We start from the raw sequence: 21,977 nt of genomic DNA, 5'->3' as shown, positions 1-21,977 counted from the left end.
AAACAAACAATCATCTAATGAATAGTCATAAGTGTACCCACATCATGGGTTTCAGATGCTTGTATTAGCAAGGTAGAGACGCTAAAGCTATTAGAGACAAATGGAAAAACGGCAAGAAGTGTAAGAGCTTACCCTAAGGAAAATCCTAAGGCGCCCCGCAGTCAGCTCCTGTGGGACCTGCACGTATGGGTCAGGTACCTGTGAGGAAGGGAGATGGACAAGAGGGTGGGGGTACATAAATTACATTCACTCATGGATCTGGCGGTCAGGAGATCACACCCTGCCATAGGTCGTGGCACTGGAGGGGAGGCTGCCATAGGGGTAGCAGGAAGTCAAACTACACAGTGAGCGACTATGGTTCCTAGTTACACACAAGCTCTGGAGGCAGCGCGTACTCCATTACAACTGCCGGCACAAGGACTCAACCCGACTCATCCCTACACACCAACACAGGGAAACCGGTGAGGAGCGAGGACCAGCCAGGGCCAAACCCACGCGCCAACAATAGCACGAAAGCTGCGCCCACCAAAGACTGTGCCCATAGCCTAGGGCCGGCGTCAGCAGCTGCAATTAGTAGATAGCAGCTACCCCAATGGGTAAAGCGCACCCAGCGCTGAGTGTAACCCGCGGGGTGACAGTACAGAAATCGTGGAGGCTTCCTTGGAAACGTACCCGTTCGGCGTGCGGTCAGAGCCGATAACACCTACCCCCACCGTCTGGTCAGGACAGAGCGACTGGTAGCGGACACGGAAACTGTGCTTTGTTTATGTAGCTCCAGTACTCCCGCCTCGCCAGGATCGCTTGGGGTCGGGTGCAACACGGACCTGTAATGCGCATGCGTCAAGTCTTTCCCATCGGTAGACACAGCCACTCAGTTCTCCGCCCATACAACCAGCGCCTTATTGAGGTGGCCATCTTGGGTGTTGTCAAAGGGACGTGGAAAGGCAAGAATACCAGTGTGTACTTGGTAAAAATGCAGGGTCAATCAAATACGATCGGGAAGGGTTTGTTGTTGGAGCCAGATAACAATGGAGGGGCCAATATTAATGGTTGTGTTGATGGGGTGAGAAGGGTCCGAAATGACACTCAAGTCCCACAATCAACTGTCCACCCGTAAATAATCGTAAGTGCGAGTATGGGCACACAGAAATTGTTCAAGAAGAGTATGATGAACAGGCAACGGTAAAAGCACACACAAATGGAACAATACAGAGCCAAACAGATAAGATAGTGTGGTGTTTGTTATTATCAACCAGGAGGCAGTTTGCGGGCTCGTGTTATTGGTGGTGATGAAACAAGGTATGGATATCACACAGCAGTCCCACAGACGACATCTTAGCCGAATACTCCCATCACATGTATCTGTACTGTGATCCGCAGTTCACTGGACCAGAATGGGGTATAGCGCTATGTGGTGATGGTACTATATGCATGTGTTCCAATTTGGTGGAGTGTCTTATGGTGGCTATGAGACAAGGTTTGGGCAGGGATAGTAAACCAGGGCTGGTCAATCGTTGTATTCAATATGAAGTAACAGCACCCCTGTGTTTGGTGCCAACCGCTGTAGAGGCAGCTAAATACAAACAGGGCAGGAGGGGTTGATGTAAAAACGACATCAAGTGTAGGCAACTGAAAGTGAAAGATGACAACATGCTTGGTGGCCAATCAAGGTGGGGAGAATAAGTGAGGACACTGAAATGGCATCCAGGCGTATACAGGGTCAGTTCTAGCGTATGAGGGACGACCATAGTACAGAGTCGTTAAGGCCAGTTGTGTCTAATTTAAGCAGATGGACCCATCTTTGTTCGATTTGGAACAAGGCCTGTTGGGTAATGGTGGGATGGGATTCCAAAACCAACCAGCATATACTGTCTGCCTGATGTCCCTGCTGTGTATAGTGTTCATACAACCTGGTGTGTGTCTTTAAGCATCTAATGTTGCTTTTGTGCTCCATAATTCGCAGTTTGGCTTGTCTCATGGTCATCCCAATGTAATGTTTATTACATGGGCAGGTTAGCATGTAGATGCATCTAGTGCTGTTGCAATTGGTATGCTTACGGAGCTGCCAGGTGAAAGTGTCTGTAAGGGCAATCTCCTTGCACTGTCGCGTTTGAGGACAAACAGCGCACCCTCCACATGGAAAGTGACCTGTCACGGGGGGAAGGTCCCACAGTGTACTCTGGCTGTTGGTGTTTTGCTTCTTGGGCCGTGTGTGAATTAGTGCGTCCTTCAGGTTGGACGTCCGTTTGAAAGCAAAACAAGGCTGTGGAATATCCAAACCACCAGAGTTGATGATATTCCAATGTTTGTTTATCGTGTTTTTGATGTAGGCTGAGTTTTGGTATAACAGGTGACACATGTGATCAGGTCATCGGACTCTTTGGGACGTGTCTCGAGTAGTGATTCCCTAGGGTTGTTCAGGGCTCGTTTGCAGGAGTTGTACACAAGCCTAGCCGGGTACCCTCTGTCCTGTAATTTGTGTTGTAGGAGACTCGCTTCTTGTTTAAAGTCTGCCCTGTCTGTGCATTTTCTACGTACCCTGAGGAACTGTCCAAAAGGGAGATTGTCCCTCAGGGCTCTCGGGTGGTAACTCTCATAAAGAAGAAGACTATTCCTGTCGGTGTTTTTCCGGTAGAGTGTAGTCTTTAGCCCAGCCGGGTTTAGACTAATACTCAAGTCTAGGAAGGGGATAGCCGTCTCAGAGATGGTACCAGTGAATTTAAGAAAAGGGTTCTGCAGATTGATCCACGTGCAGAATGCCTCAGAGGTCGCCCGATCTCCTTTCCATAGTACGAGGATATCGTCTATGTACCTGCGCCAGAGAGTTATGTGGTCACAGAAGGGGTTGTGTGTGGCCCTGATGACACTTTCCTCGAAGGTGGCCATGTAGATGCAGGCTAGACATGGGGCAAAGGTCGAACCCCGAACCCATAGAGGTCCCCCTGATTTGGTGGTATAGTTGGGTCCCGTACTGGAAAAAGTTCTCAGTTAGGGCTATGGTTGCACACGCTAGTATGAATGAGACTGGTGTGGGTGAGCACCATTCTTCCTGTAGGAGAGTAGATTCAACTGCTTCTAGGGTAGCTTGTTGAGGGATGTTCGTATACAGTGCTTCGACGTCTAATGTCAGGAAGAGGTCCACATCCTCCCTCCCCTCGATGTTATCTATAAGACGGGACTGTAACAGGGGAAACCCAATAAACCCTTGTAGACTTGGGCAATGTTTTGTTCAGGTCAGAGGGATGCTACAAGGGATTTGTTTTACAAAAGTAATGACTCAGTTAGGAGTTGTATTGAAAATATCTTACTCCAACGTACCCACAAGGTATCACAAATAATAAAAATAGAAATGAATCATTGGAAGGAGAAGAACACACGGAGAGAATAAAAGGTATGTTATTCCAAAAGGTTTTTTATATGAATTCCATAAAGTAAATTATAATTCAAAATGAGGGGAGACACAAATAAAAAGCAAAAGAGTAGTGAACAGAGGTATATATAACTTCACCACATCAGTTCACCACTAGAACATCAACTCCAATCAATTTATAACAACAACCAAAAGAAATTAATTAATCATGGTTGTGTGCTTGGGCACAAGCAGCGTGGATGGAGATGATGTAGCTGTCGCCGTTTCGGTCTTATACTGCTGCCGTCAAGAAGACCATCATCAGGACCATAAAGTTCATTGCAGGTAAAAGAAACCCCCTGAAAATTCCGGTTGAGCAATTCTTGTTAGGAACAATATGTTTAAAAGACGAATCTACGTGGTGTATGGAAGCTTAGTGGTGGTGTCAATCCAACCAGCAAAGAGAGCCAGGCGAGTGGAATTTTGTGAGGAGGATCCCGCACTTGCCCGGAACTTGCAGGGATGTCCCTGGTGTCACGACACCTCCCGAGGACTACTACCCCTGCATGACTCTCATGTATCTTCACAGGGGACTGGCGATCACTCGTGTAACCCGGAAGTCCAAACCCCATGCCCCGGAAGCGAGAGGCGAGAGCCAATAACTTGCGCGCAAGGGCAGGTCAGGAGAGAGAGGAGGAGAGACGCGGATACGGCGAGGACGAGAGAAGACGCGGGACCCGAGAGAGAAGACGCGGGACCCGAGAGAGAAGACGCGGGACCCGAGAGTGAAGACGCGGGACCCGAGAGAGAAGACGCGGGACCCGATAACCAGAACAGCGGCCCTGACAACCCTGAAGAGGAAAGCTGGTCGGAGGACTGGTGGTGTCCGGAGGAGGCTGGAAGGCGGCCGTAACTCGGAAGAGAGTTACGGCGGGGTCGGTGAGTTAACTGACTCGGGGACACACTAAGGGTAGGGCGGGTGAGAGTATACTGGGAGGAAAGCGCACTGGGTAAAGTCAAACTTGAAAGACTGATATGTACCACGCTGTTTTGCGAAGTATGCTAGTGTTGGTGCATTATTCTATCTATGTTTATTGGTTGACCACTGTTGGAAGACATACACAAATATCCCGTCCTAGGCACTTTAAAATGCACAACCCGTCCCACATTTTTTAAGACCACTTGCCATTGGCATTTTCCTGACAAACAAGGGTGCGGTGACGGTAACCAATTTTGTTAAAAAGAACTCCCTTCTGACGATTCCCCTTTGTCTATTTTCCCTTCTTCTATGAGCCTCCGGAATAACCAACCCGGTCCAGACGACCTAGAAGGCAAGAGAACAACATCGCAGATCTCTGGTTCCTCTGACTCATCTCGGGAAAACTCAGAAGAAGAAGAAATTCTCAATCCCCATCCACTTCCTCATTCCTCTAATATCAATAAACCTATTTTCAAACCTATATTGCAGCCTCCACGCCTGTTTATCAAGCCCTCGCTCTCACAAATTTGAAAAGAGACGGGCGGCAAGGTGAAACTTTTGCACATCACGAAAGGGCTATGTGGCTATAAGACGGAGCACATCCCTAGTGTCTTGTAGAAAAGAGGGTATTTTCCTAACCACAGGTTGTAAGAAGGCATCGCAAAATTTGGAAAGCGGCTCAAGTAATGAACCGATCCCGGAGACGATAGGCCTACCAGGGACCGGGGTTTGCCCTTTGTGGATCTTCGGGAGGGTTTAGAAATGGGGTATCACCGGATCGGTGGTCAGTAAGAATGCTGCTTCATTCTTATTGATCCACTCGTTGGTTTCACCTTCCATAATTAAGCTAGTTATGGTAGTGGTTAGTCTTTTGGTTGGGTCTGTAGTCAAAGGTCTGCAATGGGTGGTGTTCGCCAGCTGACGTTTGCATTCTGTGTCATAGTCACAGCTGCTCTGAATCACGGTGGCACCCCCCTTGTCTGCCTGTTTGATGACAATGGTGGTATCGTTGGAGAGGGACTGGACTGCCTGTCTCTCAGTTATGCTCAGATTGTTGAAGCTACTGGTAATCGGTCTGGTTTCCAAACCCCTGAGGACAGCCCTTTCAAATGTTGATACCTCAGGTGGGACCATGTTGTCGGTCGGTGTGAAGGTTGATGGTTTACGCAGCCCGGTGTCAGTTCTTTCAATTTCAGGTTTGTCATGAAAGAACGACCACAGTCGTACCTTCCTGAACAGTTGTTTGACTTCACACATCTCGGTGAAGCTGTCAGGTGTTGGCGTTGGAACAAAGCCCAAACCCTTTTCCAGGACCTTGGTTTCAATGGGAGTTAATGTCCTTTCAGAGAGTTTGACAATCAAACTCTCCTTCCCCTGGTCGTGCTCCTGGTCTCCACCGAGGATGATGTGGTTGGCTGGTCTTGCCATTGCACACCCTTTGGAGCCCCTCGCTTGTGCCCTCTTCCACTGCCCCAACCTCTGTCTTAAAAAGGGGGGTTCATTGGGTAGAAGTGTGGTGGTCCCTGTGGGTAGAAGGGGTATTGCCAGGGTGGCATCATTTGTGGTGGCCCATGGAACATTGGTCCATTGTTGTAGCCCTGATTCCAATTGCCACGTCGCTGATTGCGATTATTCTTGGAGGGGAAGCTCCCACTTGAATCACTGCCAGAGGAACCTCTCCGGCTACCGGTGTCCGAGCTCTCATCAGAAGAGTAGCTGTTTCTGTTATTGGAATATCCGTCTTTAAGATAGGGATATACCTTCTCTTTATCAAATCTAGCCACATCTTTCTGTAGTTTAGTCATCTTTTGTTTGAGGAGGAACTCTTGGTTCTCTGCGATCTCTTGATTGATCTCCGCCAGTTTTGTTGTGTAGGGGGTTTTGGTAAGTGACCCTCTAATGGCTTCCTCCATGGCTGTAATTTTAACAAGTAAGGCATCTGCCAGTCTCTTGGCCGTTTGCACGATCAGGAAGAGTAGATCTTTGGTACACTACCACGAGACTTGGCACCAGTCTACCTTGAATTGGCCATTCTCTAGAAAGAGTCTCTGCATGATGTTAACAATGAGTCCCTGGGGGGCGATATTGGCTCTCAAGTACTCGGTCATCATAGCCCCATGGACTGTAATCCTGAGCCATTCTTTTTTCATGATTGTTAGCGTTGCCCAATCATCATTGGTCAAGCCCGAGGTAGTGGCTCCTCCCACCCCAAAGAGTGAGGAAGCTGTTCTCAGGGCCTCAGCTATAGCGTCTTCATCAAAGCTCAGACCTGGAACGTCCTCCATGATTGGTCGGAACGGTCGGGGTTAGTGTACAGGAAAGGTCTGAGCACATATACTAAGTGGAAAACCCTGGAGTGCTAGAAAAGTAGCAACAGGGATCCAATGGTCCTTGCAGTAAAACTTTTTTACTGTAGGTAGCCTCAAAGGTTCCGCGGGAGAACTCCCGCGCACAGTTTATCGACAACAAGGGGGAACCAAAAATGGACGATATTTAACGGGGTCCAGTGTACATGTCCAGAAGACTACGAACACAGGAGGGGTACAAAGTTCCCCGATGTGAGTGAAGAGGACAAGTGTGTGTAGACCGTAGAAGAAGAGAAACCAGGGAGGGGAATTCCCTTTTTGGAACTAAAACCCTCACACACCTAGCAAGCTAGATGTCCTGCTTCATCATATGGGTTCTGCTCCGCGTCAAACTGGCGCTGCAATGTCTGACGGGCACCCGTAAAGGGGCTCTTTATCGGTGATCTTTTGTTCCAGCCATATGGTGCATGCGTGTGAGAGGGCAAGTGAAAGTGTACTCGTGAGATAGTGGTGAGTTAAAAAAGGTGGCTCAGTCCACAATGAACTTTTATTGGCGTGGCCGACGCCCTTGATTAAAATAGTGGGAGGGGAGATATATGCTGAGGAGATTCCAAGCAAAATACCTACAACCCTCTGATCAAGTCAACATGTTTCTTGCCCAAATGGCAATTCTTCAGGACTTAGGTGTTCAGTACTACACAGTGAAAAACTATGAATAAAAGTGTATTACAACCTTATTTCTTGAGGTCAGTAACTAAGCAGGCCAGCAGGTCCTGCCAATGGAGAAGAACATTGAAGAAGACCATTGTGTGGATATACTATTATCATTAATATGAATATTGCTCAGGACATTGATTTTATGTGATAACCTATTTATCCTCCTGTTTGGTGTTCTTGTTCAATCTGTATACTCAAGCTATTTTTGTTTTAAAATCCCAATGCCTATTATTTAACCCATGTATTTGGCAATTTTAAGCTTATTTATTTTCCAGGGTTAAATTAACTATAGAAAGGCCTGTATTTTTACTGTAGAAGATACATGGGGTACTTGTATATTTTAGGTTTCCCCCAAAACTCGTAGACGCATAAAAGAAATACAGACTGGATAACTTGGGAAGGTCCTCGAAAATTTGGGGGCAGCGCTTAGTAGCAACCGGAAGAGGCATACAATCATGTTTTTGCCTGTCTGTGCCCTGGATGTCTGCCCCTTTGTCTAACGCTCCCCGTCCCATGAAAAAATATTTCAAACTCACTGTTTGCCCCTCAAACTCACTTTCTCTGTCTCATGCGCAGTCCCTTTAAACCCAGCGTCCTTTGTTTCACCACAAAACTCTGCATGCCTCTGTTCTTTAATCTCTCTCCCTGACACGCATACTCCCTCTCAAAACTCTGTCCCTCTCTTTCTTCTAGTTTCTCCTCTCCCTCACTCCTAACTCTGGGGCATATTATCAAGCCTGGGCAATAAAATTATTGCTGATTTATTGGCAGGAAACTGCTGATAAAGTGGTGATAATGGGCTTGATAATATGCTCTATGGAATTCCAATCGAAGCTCATGTTAAATGTGAAGGACATCTAACATGTGCTTCGAGTGGAATTCCATAGAGCATATTATCAAGCCCTTTATCGCCACTTTAGCGGCAGTTTCCTGCCGATAAAGGGGCGATAATTTTATCGCCCAGGCTTGATAATATGCCCCCCAGTGTTTAAACTGACTGCTATCCTCCAAACTCTGTTGGTCGCTATTTATGCTATCCCATTGTCCCCCACTTTTACTCGTTCTGCAGAAATCTCGCCCTTTGTCACAATGCCCCAAACCCTGTCCTTAAAGTCTACCCTAACTCTGATAGCTTTTTATTCAACACAGCGGGTCTCCCATTTCATGCCCCTTCCCTAAATGTGCTGAATCGCTAAATACGTATAAGGTCCCACAGGCGAGACTGATTGCATTGCAAATGCTTGTTTTTTACCTCTTACATTTTGTTTGCTTTAGATACTTGCACAAGTGCACCATTGCCTACGTAACGTTTGTTGTTGTGTTTGAGTGTCTTCCATTTATTGCAGTATTATACCTCTACGTACTTTATACGCTTTTGTAACTTGCACACGTATCACTTTTTCCTCCTGTAATGTACCATTTGCTACCTCTTGTATTTTGCTCACAATTGTCACTTTTGCCTCATGTAACTTAACGTTTGCTGTTGTAATTCGTTCACTAGTAATTTTTATCCTCATGTATCATTACTGTTCCTATTGTGAAGCGCTCTGACACCTTTGGACAAAGTCCGCGCTATATAAAAACGCATAAAATAAATAAAATAAAATTTAAAAAAATGGCCACTGGACCAGCTGCACAGTTGGGCATGTCAGCAGGTTTGGCAGGACGCTGTTAAATGCGACTCCAGCAAGGCCCTGGGGCAGCATCGAGAGGCCTCCTTCGGCTGCACCCTCCCAATGCGCGCTCTTCCGCTGCGTCACTGGCGCAGACAACGCCCCCTGGGCCGAACAACAACAGAGGGAGGAGCAGGAACCGGCTGGGCAGGGATGCTGCGGTCGGGCTTTTAAAGCCGCAGCGCGGGAGTGGCAGCCGGAGACGGAGGTGCACTACTTTGCTGCTTCCCGGGATGATGGCGACCTCCGAGTTGCTCGTGTTCGCCAACTGGAGCACCCTGCTTGTGTGCATGGTGCTCAAGTTCCCGCAGATCCTGGCTGTGGTGTCCGCACACTCTGCCCGCGGGCTCAGCCTGAATAGCTTGTTGCTGGAGCTGACCGGGTAAGAGAGCCGCGCAGCACCGCCCGAGGACCTGCAAGCTGTGCACAGAGCAGCACCGTGACGCAGCACGGCAGGCTCAGTTATTCACTGTGTGCATCTCTGCTTCCGGGGCATCCTTAGGGGCAGGGCTGGGTACTTAAGAGTTGAAAGGCAAAGTTTGTGAAATGTATGCTCCGCACAAAAAAACTGTCAAGAATGCAAATAGAGTACTTTTACAGTCCTAGACCATGTTGTTTCCTTTAGAATCTTTCTGGGTTGTAAGCCATTTGTTTCATTGTTTTGTGTACTTACCTGTCACTTTTTCAAGTTTTTTTTACTGTGAGATCACCTTTCTGGGCACTTTTTCTCGTGAATAATTGGGGATTTAATTTTCAGTGCAAAAGGTGGTTTCGTGCTGAAAAGTTGCCTATAAATAAACTAAAGTAGCACTATGTGCTACTTTGCATCAAGAGGGTGTTCCATGGGTGGTGCACATACGTTTCCATGCAGCTACCCATGATTTTTTTTTAATGCAAAGTCCTATATACTATATTGACACTGTCTTGCGCCCAAAATGTATGCTTCCCGGAGGAAGGCGCAAAGAAGGAAAAAAGTTTTTTTTCCCTTCTCCAAACCTTTTTGACTTTGCATGTGTGCTGTTACATACAGCATATATAAATGTGGGAAAATCTAAAGGATATCTAAGCATAAGTTGTTTACCTTTACTATATAAAATGTATGCTAGACTCTCGCAGACACCTTTGCTCTATGTTGCAAAGCTGTGTTAATGGCGCTAGGCAGCCAGGAAGTGTGCCATCGCTTTGGAAGAGAGCAGCAGGGTCATATCTTAGTAGGGATGGTGCTGACCTATTCTCTCCCTCTTGCGCAGAGCAACGCAGCTCAGCACTGTAACCGAGGTTGCTATGCTTGCTGCCTTGCATGATATATCAGTAAGTCTGCTTAGACATGTAGTCATTGAATAGCTGTGCTTTAAAATGTTATACAACTGCCATCTTCATTCAAAAAACTATGTGTTTTACCAAAAGTAAACTCTGCTCACATATTTTGGGAGGATTAACTCTTTCATGTATATCATGCATTGAAAGAAGCATTGGCAATGTACATCATTTTGTCCTTGTGTTGTGAAAAGTTGTATACCAAGATTCATAACAAAGTTACAACATGGACAGCATCAGTGCAACTTTACCGAAGAAAAGAGCAGGCGCCAATAGCAGAAGGAACTCGGGAGTTACCTGATTTACCACTCGGAAATCTGGGCTACCAAATCATTGTATAATAAATAGTTCCTGTTAGAAATAGGGGTCTCTAGTTGGCAATGGTTTGCACCTTTGTCCAAATAGGGACCCTTGCTTCTAGTCAGGGAAAGGGGATACACTCTAATAAAAATAACCCCTGCTCACCCCCTTGGTAGCTTGGCACAAGCAGACCGGCTTATCGCAGAGGCAGTGTGTGAAGCATTTGTGAACACCTACAGTAATACAGTGAAAACACTACAAATGGACACTAGACTAGTTTAGAAAAATAAATAATCTTTACTAAACTTATCTCAAGACCAAACGACAAAAATCCACAATACACTATTAAGAATATGACTTTAAAATGGTAGAAATAGCTTAGTTCAATGTAGATGGTAAATTCAACACTTTACTCCCAAAGTACCTTGTATGCGTCACGCAAATCAAACAAAAGGGTCGCAGGGAAGGTGATGCGTCGGTTCCTTGATTCGGGGGGAGGTGATGCATTGGTTCCTTACTGCAGCGCAGGGGAGGTGATGCGTCTGTTTCTTACTGTGATCTAGTGCGATACGACAAGATGGAGCCTCGATGCGATGCAACGATCTGGTGCGGCAAAATGGCGAATTTGATGCGATGCTACAACTTGGTGGTGATGTGTTCACGCCCGACGGCCTTGCGGCGAAATCTATTCTTTCTTGAGCCGCGATATGCCTTGCGACACACTTCCCCAGTGATGCAGCTGCAACCTCTGCCGTGGTGATATGCTTCTTTGGCGATGCGACACGTCTCGGCAATGCGTTTGCAAACAGCTGCTACGGTGACACACTTCTTCCTCGTTATGTCACGCTTCCAGAGTGCCCAAAACAACAGAAGGCACCTCACTGCAGGTAGAATTCCCTGCAAGGACATTCAGGGGGAGCTGGTGGTGAATTCTTTGTGTCTCTGAGACTTCAGAACAGGAGGCAAGCTCAGCTTCAAGCCCATGGAGATCCTCCTCATGATAGTAAAAGGACACACAAAGTTCCTTTTCTCCTTTCCCTGGCAATAAGTAACCACTGCAGGCCAACAGCAAACAGCACAGGGGCAGTCTCCTCCTTCAGCTTCCTTGGTTTCTCTCCTTGGCAAAGGGTTTGTCTTGATTCCCAGAAGTGATCTAAAGTTCTGGGGTCTGGACCCAATATTTATACTGCAAAATCCTTTGTCCTCTGAAGGCAGAAGGTGCCTGTGCCCAGCCAAAACCAGTTCTGTCCTCCCTGGTGCAGCTTCCTGACAGGAGGTGGAGACAGCATTGTTCAAAGCAGACCTGGCCCAGGTAGCTGAAAGGAAATCTCCTCCCCCCTCCTCTCTATTCAATGAAGGCTCAGGCAAGTGAAAAGAAATCTCCTCCCACGTACTCTGTATTCAATTCAGGTCCTATTCAGCCCAGCCCTGACCCTTCAGACTGCTGGAGCAAAGGCCCTCTCCAGCTCCCTGTCACTCACAAACCAGACATGGAATACACAAACCCAGCAGAGGCATACTGGATGGTTAGGCAAGAAAATACATACTTTCTAAAAGTGGTATTTTCAAACACAGAATGTAAAAATCACCCACACTAAAAGATATATTTTAACATTCTGATTTCAGGCATACTAAACTTTATTTTCCGATCTTGTTCCTAGGGTCAGTTAGGATCATAAGATGTTATAATCAAACTGCCCATTCTGGCTTATGGGAACAGATGGCCTTGCAATAGTGAAAAAAGAAATTGACTGTAATTCACTATCAGGAAATGCCCCACACATCAGGCCATGTCTACCTTTCACATACAATGCACCCTGCCCATAGGAGTGACTAACATGTAGAAAAGGGAACGTTTCGGGACTGGCAAGTGGGTACACTTGCCAAGACGACATGGCAGTCCCAGACTGTACACAGGCTCTGCAATGGCAGGTCTGAGCCACACTTTAAAAGTTGCTTCTGTGGGTGGCTCAACCAGTGCTGCAAGCCCACCTGCAGCATTTGATCTAAAGGCCTTGGGCATACATAGTGCAATGTACTAGGGTCTGACAAGTAAATCAAATAAGCCAATCATGGAGTCATTAATTTGTACAACAATGTACAATAGGGCACACTTGCACTTTAGCACTGAATAGCAGTGGCAAAGTACCCCAAGCATCTAGACCAGCAAAAACACACGAGGTAACAGCAAAAAATGTCAGGGAGACCCATGCCAATGGTTCCAGGTCTAACAGTTCCCTTCGGGATTGATTTGGTCTTTTAGCAGTTTAGCTCAATATCGCATAAATCATTGTTGGTTTATTATTTAAACCCATATTTCTAATATCAATTTACAGTGTCTTGCACCTGTGTATCCTCCGATCTCATTTGTTGTGAAAACATATGGAACCATGGATGGACATATTATTTACAACACCGTATAGCTCTCATTTCAATGCGCAATTTATTCAAATAAGCACACTGAGTTATGTTATTTTGGGAAGACTTGGAAGGCACAGCTCAGATGAGGGACAACAGAGCTTTCTGTGAAATTGTAAACAGTCCTTTCTTTTCAGATCAGCCCGCTACCAGTATAGAGTGCCATATCCCCGAAGGTGATTAGATTGCTAATTTCTCCCAGATATTCAACTCTAGCATTATGTTAGTGAATCAATATAGTACCAATAGGGGTTCAGAGCTTGCTCCAGGTAATGATACCTGGTTTGAGGGATGGATTAGTGTAGCTGATGTATCAAAGGCTTTCTCAAGTTCTAGGAAAGCCCCGGGCCCTAACGGGGTACCAATTGGTTGATTTAGGCACAATCCAATTCTTAGGCCCCATTATTGACAAACTTGATGAGAGCTGCAATTAAAAAAGGTCCACTTGACTCCTGGAGGGAATCATTTATAGTACCCATATTTATGAAGGGTGACAGGAGCGTCCCAGCTTGTTACCGTGCTATCTGATTGTTACATCGCAAAATTTCTAGAGCATGTAATTCTGGGAAAATTAAAGGAATGAGTGGAGGAACACTCCTTCTTTTCAGAAGTCCCGTATGGATTTTGGCCTGTTTAGGCATTGTTGAGCAGGCATTAAATCGATCTCTAATTCTGGGGAAATACGTCAAGCCCAGGAGAGGTGCCATTCATATGGCCTTCATTGACCTCTCCTGTGTCTTTGACTTCGTTGACAGGGAGAAGCAATGGGGGCTAATGGAACAAGCTGGTATCTACCCTTTTCTAGCGGAACTTCTGATGCACCTCAATTGGGATACCTCCACAAAAGTCAGTTATATACAAAATGGTGTCTGTACAAACCCCATTAAGGTTACGAGAGGGGTAAAGCAGGGATGCATTTTGGCATCTTTTTATTTGTACTTTATATAAATGCCCTGGAGTATTTTTTAGCATCTGGTGTAAAGGATGTACATAAATAGGCTCCTGCCTGGTCCCTGCACTTTTATGCGCAGATGATACAGTTCTTATTGCACATAGAGCAAATGGATTGTGAGCACTTTTAGATGCTTTTAATCATTTTATGGGGAAGCTAAATTTGAAGTTCAACCACAGTAAATCTTTTATAAAGACCTGTGGGCCAAAGATACAATAACTAAAGATTTTTTTTATCTGGTCAACTCTGAAGGCTAAAGTATCCAGTTTTAACTACTTAGGCATTTTATTTGATGCACACTTGATTTGGGACAGGCTAACTGAGTTGAGAACACAAAAGATGGTGGCTTCAAGTGAATTAATTTGTAGATTTGCAAAACAGCTAGGCCATAAGCCCCCTGAGAGAGATGTCTACACGTTTATAAAAGTAATGACTCTCTTCAGGAACATGTGCAGTTGGTGGATGGGATATGCAGGCTTAGGTAATTCACAGACTGCTGAAAATACATTTTTGTGCAGACTTTTTACCATTCCCAAAACCACGCCTAGTTTTATCTCACATCAGGAACTGGGCCTTGGTTACTTGGAGGACCCAGTTAGATTGACCCCTTCACTACTGTGGCTGAACCTTTGGTCTACTCATGAGACTACATTATCGTGCAATGTAATAGTGGACTGTATGAACTCTAGCGATATAATGGCGTCATCTGGTTGGCATATGTTAATACCTTTTCCAACTTGAGTTTGAGCACTATCTTTGATTGTCCAGGTAGGATCCACTCCAGGTCAAATGCATTGGTAGAAGAAAAGTTCCTGGGGGGCAGGGAGAAGATTAGAATTGCTAAGGTGCTTGATATAGCCACAGTAGTAATGTATGTGCCTATCTGTACTTCCATGGGGATTGCACCATACCTAACCTTGATTAACAATTCTGAGCATAGATTTTATCTCACAAAGTTGCGACTGAATATGGTCCATTTTTAGTAGCATTTCCCAAGGCAGGAGCCTGGTTTGCTAAGCTTTAATGCTGCCCATGTGATGCTGTCTTTATTCAATCCATATTGCACTTCATGCTTTTGTGCACACTGTTTTGAACTATGCGAACCGGTTTCTCAGGCCCCATTTTAAGTAGTATGAATTTAATGTCATATTAAGAAGGTTGTCAGAAAAGTTATGAGTAGGGAGCTACCCTTTCTGTCAGGAAAAGGATTGGGTCGACAATTATACAAAAACAGGGTGCCTTTTCCTGATTTTATGCCTTGTGTGTGGTGTGCCTCTCCCCCTTGGGGTGGCCACCTCTGTGTGAACAAGATTGTGCAGTGTTAATTAGGTTACCACATTTACAACGTGAACTAACAAACCCTTCAGTGTCATGGGGGACCATATATGAATCAAAGACTTGTTTAAAAATTGTCATACATTTATTCAAAAATTTTCTTTTAAAAAAGAGTCATAGTACCACAAAACTGTTACATTAAAAAACAATTGCACGATATATATTCAATTAATACAAATAATATTAATAACACATTTACTAAAACAATTCTAAATTTTTAAAAAACTGCTTGTGAAGCAATGTTTGCCAAAAACATATTTGTACATAGATAGTAGAACACAAATTATAGGAACAAACTGTCGACGCGGCGTTTCGGTGCCTCTTAAATTCTTGCACCTTCTTCAGGACTCGTTCCCTGATTGGTCACATCTACAAAAACATACATCATAATACATTTCATTAGGTCCCATCTTCTAACATCAATTACATTTACTTAGTACATCATTAGTTAAAACCTAATATTTGGTAACCTATATATTCTCTTTTGCACACCTAAACTCCAGATTTACTTCAACTTTCTTTCTGTCTATTCTCATTTTCTATAGATTGATTACCTCCTGGGCGGGATGATAGCATGGGAGTGTGTTTCCTTACACCAATATTAGTGACTGACTCAGTTCTCATTTACTATACTGGACAGTCCTGTCCCATACCCCTGTCTCAGATCTTTTTATTATATCTGCATGGTCATTACTCACGGGTCCCTTTGTTATGACCCTGGGGACTGGGTTAAAATTCTTTTTCCTTAACTGTATCTGTCCAACCATATTTATTACTCAACTTACCCAGGTGATATTCCCTGGATCTTTTTTAGTCATATGAGTCCGTTTAGCATCTGCCCATATTTTTCGTCCCCTTTGTTTCTATGGGATTTCTGTTACTAAGATAGGATAAACAAAAAGGATTCAGACTGTTTGTTTTTTCCTTACATTTTATGTTATGTTCAGTATGGATTGACGGTTATGTCCCTGCTTAATTACCTTCGCAATCGATACTCTCGATCTTTCCTCGGAGTCTATGGAATTTAACCACTTCAGTACTACAAGGCAAAGGGAAAGCATATATGTATATTTATTTATTTCTTTTGGTGATCAATCTGTTATTTACCTAACCCCTCTTTGCTCAAGTAATTAAAAAGTAGGCCTACTTTTTAATTACTTGAGCAGGGACATAACCGTCAATCCATACTGAACATAACATAAAATGTAAGGAAAAACCAAAAACAAACGGTCTGACTCCTTTTTGTTTATCCTATCTTAGTAACAGAAATCCCATAGAAACAAAGGGGAAGAAAAATATGGGCAGATGCTAAACGGACTCATATGACTAAAAAAGATCCAGGGAATATCACCTGGGTAAGTTGAGTAATAAATATGGTTGGACAGATACAGTTAAGGAAAAAGAATCTTAACCCAGTCCCCAGGGTCATAACAAAGGGACCCGTGAGTAATGACCATGCAGATATAATAAAAAGATCTGAGACAGGGGTATGGGACAGGACTGTCCAGTATAGTAAATGAGAACTGAGTCAGTCACTAATATTGGTGTAAGGAAACACACTCCCATGCTATCATCCCGCCCAGGAGGTAATCAATCTATAGAAAATGAGAATAGACAGAAAGAAAGTTGAAGTAAATCTGGAGTTTAGGTGTGCAAAAGAGAATATATAGGTTACCAAATATTAGGTTTTAACTAATGATGTACTAAGTAAATGTAATTGATGTTAGAAGATGGGACCTAATGAAATGTATTATGATGTATGTTTTTGTAGATGTGACCAATCAGGGAACGAGTACTGAAGAAGGTGCAAGAATTTAAGAGGCACCGAAACGCCGCGTCGACAGTTTGTTCCTATAATTTGTGTTCTACTATCTATGTACAAATATGTTTTTGGCAAACATTGCTTCACAAGCAGTTTTTTAAAAATTTAGAATTGTTTTAGTAAATGTGTTATTAATATTATTTGTATTAATTGAATATATATCGTGCAATTGTTTTTTAATGTAACAGTTTTGTGGTACTATGACTCTTTTTTAAAAGAAAATTTTTGAATAAATGTATGACAATTTTTAAACAAGTCTTTGATTCATATATGGTCCCCCATGACACTGAAGGGTTTGTTAGTTCACGTTGTAAATTTGGTAACCTAATTAACACTGCACAATCTTGTTCACACAGAGGTGGCCACCCCAAGGGGGAGAGGCACACCACACACAAGGCATAAAATCAGGAAAAGGCACCCTGTTTTTGTATATTAAGAAGGTTTACATTTTTTTACAATGTTTGTCTACCCCAACAATGTGTTTCTCTGTCTTAAATTATGTACTTGCTGCTTTAAAACTGAGGAAAAAATATGCTTCATACATTTTGATTTAATTTTTAACTTTTATTATTAATATTTAAGAAGCTTATAAAGCGCGCAGCTACCCCCGTCAGGGATGTCCCGGCGCTGAGAGAACAAGTATATCACCAGAGGAGGCAACCAGGGTCCTACCATCCAGCCCAGTGTAGCAGAGGCCCTCCTACTCGAGGTTGGGTGAACAGCCAGGTTTTTAATTTGCGTCGGAAGATCTGCTCAGACTCGATAAACCTAAGGTCCAAAGGGAGGTCGTTCCAGAATTTAGCCGCCGTCACACCGAACGTTCTGCCACCGCTCCGGGCTAGCCTGAATCTGGGAACAATCAGTAGACGTAGGTTGTTGGACCTTAGGTTTCTTTCAAACTTTGATAGTTTGAGTCTTTGGCTCAGGTAGGATGGGCCAATTCCGTGAATGGCTCGCAAGGCAAGGGTAAGGATTTTGAACTGAACTCTACGAGCGATAGGGAGCCAGTGTAAATCTTTCCGATATGCTTTGACCGAGTTGCGGGTAGGGATGTTTCCAATAAGCCTAGCAGCCGCATTTTGAACGATTTGCAATCGGTCAATGAGATAGAGGGGGGCTCCAGCATATAGGCTGTTGGAGTAGTCCAGATGTGCCGTAATGAGAGCATGGACAATTGTTTTGCGGGAAGTCTGGGGAAGGTAAGGAAAGATCTTGCTGATCATGCGCAACTTGGCAAGGCAAGCTGCGGTGACTTTGTTAACCTGGGCTTTGCAGGACAAGGTGCTATCGAAAAGGAAGCCGAGATTACGGACTGACTCTACTGGATTGGGATTTGGGTTCAGCACAGTAGGCCACCACAGGTTGGCTGGGGGGCTGGTTTCTGACTAAAGAAAAGCACCTCGGTTTTGTCTGTATTTAGAGCCAGATGATAGGAAGCCATCCAGGTGCAGATGTTGCCAAGGCAGTTGCGAAAGTTGGAAAAATGCGAGTCAGAATGGTCTCTAAAAGAAAAAACGAGCTGGGTATCATCAGCATAAGAGACCACCCTGACTCCCCACGATTCGACTACCCTGGCAAGAGGGCCCACATACGCGTTAAACAAAAGAGGGCTTAAGGCGGAGCCCTGAGGCACACCGCAAACAAGGGGTCCGTCCTCTGACTCAAAAGGACGGAGAAGTACCCTTTGAGATCTCCCTGAGAGAAATGATTTGATCCAGGCCAGGGCCGTGCCTCCAATCCCCAACTGCTGCAACCTAGTCACCAGGATATCATGAGACACAGTATCGAATGCAGCGGACAGGTCCAGGAGGACCAGCATGGCCTCCTCGCCCCTGTCCACCGATTCCCTAATCGTCTCCGATACCTCTAGCAAGGCCGTCTCAGTACTGTATCCAGTTCTAAAACCGGACTGTGAATCATGCAGCAGCTGGTTAGTTTCTAGATAAAGGGCCAGTTGTTTCTGGACCACTTTCTCTAGAATTTTGGCAGGTTTAGGCAGAAGGGAGATGGGACGGTAATTGCTAAATTAGGAAGGATCTGCATCTGGTTTCTTTAAAATAGGAAGCAGCCTGGCTTGTTTCCAAACTGAAGGGAATTGGCCATGATTCAAAGAAGAGTTCCATATAGCGAGGAGAGGGTTGATTAAAACAGGGGCCAGATTAACCATCACTTTCGCCGAAACTGGGTCCGGAAGAGATCCAGATTTCACCTGGTTTAAAAGTGACAGGGCTGAATCTGAAGTCAGCTCAACAAAGGAATTAAATGAACCGAGCTGGGTGTCTGATACACCTGGCTGGGGACTAGAAGGTACGGGATCAAAGGAAGACGATAGTTTGATGATTTTTTCCTGGAAAAAATCGGATAGTCCGTTACAGAGGCCTTGAGTGGGAGTACATTGGGCTTTCAATACAGGCGGATTCACAAAATCCTTAACGATTGTGAAGAGAGTTTTTGAGGAATTCTCCGCCTGTTGGATACGTTTTGAGAAGTAAGCTCTCATTGTGGACCTCTTAAGTTTTCGAAATTTATTTAATGCCGTTTTATAGGCTGATTTGCTGGTAGGGTCGTAGGACTTGCGCCAATTTCGTTCCAACTGTTTGCATCTGCTCTTTTCCTCTCTCAACGTGGGGGAGAACCAAGGAGCAGATGGGCGAGATCTGGAGGAAGTCATAGGGGCCAGGGGGGAAATAATATCTAATGCAGTGGAGAGGGCAGAGTTAAATCTCGCTGTTTCCTTGTCCAGGTCTTCCAATGGATTAAAGTGATAGTCAAAACAGGGCTTAATGGCCTCACTGGTAACTTTAGACCATTTGCGTCCTATATCTCTGTTCATGGAGGAGGGGGGGCAGGGAGGGGATACTGATTTCAAAAGGGAGGAGGAAGTGGTCTGACCACGTGAGGGGTAGGTAGGGGAAAGAGGAGATGCCAGGGTGGTTCGAAAAAATGAGATCAAGCGTATGACCTGCTATATGGGTCGGACCCTTAATTAGCTGAGACAGGGTCAAGCCCTGTAAAGTTTCGAGCAAAAATGAGGCTTGGGTGCAGGCGGGATTGTCAACGTGAAGATTGAAATCTCCCAACACTGTAAAATACGAGTGTTCTAGGAGTACATGTCTGCATAAAAGACTTGTCTGTAACCTTTTAATGAATTCAAAATGTTTATCTGGGATCTTATTTTTTTTTTTTTTTTTTTGCAAGACCTTTATTGTAAACGTGCTCACAGACACAGCAGAATGCCTACAACCCTATACAGGGCTGGCTGCCATCATATCAACAGGAGATATCTGCAAGTACATATCAAAGGATATCATGCAGGGACAATCCCAGAACGTAGAGGGCAAAAAATGTCCACAGTTCAATCCAATATCATCCTCCACATGCGTTCCCCGCTCTTCACCTGTAGGTCTTATTTTATAGTTTTATACAGAACAGCAACAACCCCCACCCCCAAACCCAAACAATCCCGATCCCAGGTCACAGTAAAGTTCATCGTATTAATGTTGAATGGTAAAGCAATGTAGAAGGTACGCAAGATACTGCCATCAGTTGTACAAGCAGTGCAACCCCAGATACGAAATTCATCATGTGCCATCAGCCGTCGTGCAAGAACAGTGAAAATGACAGATAGGACAGCCCCCCCCCAGGAGCCACACTCACCAGCAGAAATAGATATCCCATTGGCGACAACAACTCAGCCCAACCATGCATTCACGCAAACCCTCAGGCACACCGACACCAGGCATTCAATCCCCGCCCTCGCCATCAGAACTGTCGTCCTCCTCCAATGCAAGCATATATGTAGTGTATGGAGCCCAAATGTCCCGCGGACGTGACTTTTCGGGCAGAGTTTCAGCATAGCAGGTCAACTGATCCCTGCAGTAGGCCAGGTCCTTTAACCACAGTTGCACATTGGGCGCCCGCCTGCCACCCCACACCATAGCCACCCTCCGCTTAGCAAGCTGTAATGCCAGTACAATCAAGTTCCGCTCCCCACAAGGCACTCCAGAGGCAAGCCCCAGCAAACATAGCTGTATATCCATCGCAACCTCCATGGCCGTCATCTTAGTCAGCGCCTCAGTCACAGCCAACCAGAATCTATACACCCGGGCACGCCCCCACGCCAAATGCACAAAATCTGCATCATCCTCCCCACACCGGACACACTTCGCAGTGTCCTGAAGACCATATCTGACCAGCTGTGCTGGCGTGTAATACCACTGATGTAGAAATTTAAAGTGGAGTAGGCGGATATTGCCATTAGCCACGTAGCCCCCAGTCATGGAGCAGCTTTCAGTCCACTCCTCATCCGTCAACGGCTCAGGCAGACTCCTATCCCATCTGGCCCTAGCCAGTAGAGCCCCCCCCCCCTTCATCTTCTTGAGCAGCACGGTATAGTCTGGAGAGCAGTTTAACTCTGTCTGTCGCGGTGTAGATTAACTGCAAAGCGCTCTGTGCTAAGGGTTCCTCCGGATATGTAGGATATAAGGAGTGTATGGCCGCACGGAGTCTAACATAAATAAAGGTAGCCATGACCACATTCGTGGACTGCTCCGTCACAGTTTGTAATGGGAGGAACTTGGCCCCTGGGAAGAGATCGCCCATAGTGTGGAGACCAGCACCCTGAAGGACCTGTAAACCACCAATTTCACTCGACACCGAGATATCCGAATGATACAACAGCGGCATGCCAGGAGCATAGAGCGGTAACCTGCCAGCTCTCCTACCAAGCTCACGCCAGGCATTCGCTGTGGAACGGACTGTATCCACCTCACTCTTGTCGAACACCGAGTGAGTGTTACCCACCATAGC

General features: G+C 45.2%; 1 protein-coding gene across 1 annotated transcript in view; it reads left to right on the top strand.

Annotated features, from left to right (window-relative positions):
* The first annotated feature begins 9,055 nt into the window (after nucleotides 1-9,055).
* Nucleotides 9,056-21,977, top strand: part of SLC66A3 (solute carrier family 66 member 3) — a 134,529-nt gene continuing 121,607 nt past the window's right edge. The window contains exon 1 of the mRNA XM_086925191.1: nucleotides 9,056-9,406. Coding sequence (XP_086781317.1) covers nucleotides 9,258-9,406 — 149 coding nt within the window. The 5' untranslated portion in view covers nucleotides 9,056-9,257. The remainder of the gene's footprint in view (nucleotides 9,407-21,977) is intronic.

The sequence above is a fragment of the Lissotriton vulgaris genome, chromosome 6 (assembly GCF_964263255.1).
Source record: "Lissotriton vulgaris chromosome 6, aLisVul1.2, whole genome shotgun sequence".
Classification (NCBI taxonomy): domain Eukaryota; kingdom Metazoa; phylum Chordata; class Amphibia; order Caudata; family Salamandridae; genus Lissotriton; species Lissotriton vulgaris.
The sequence above is the reverse complement of the archived record's forward strand: the minus strand, read 5'-3'. Positions and strand labels throughout refer to the sequence as shown.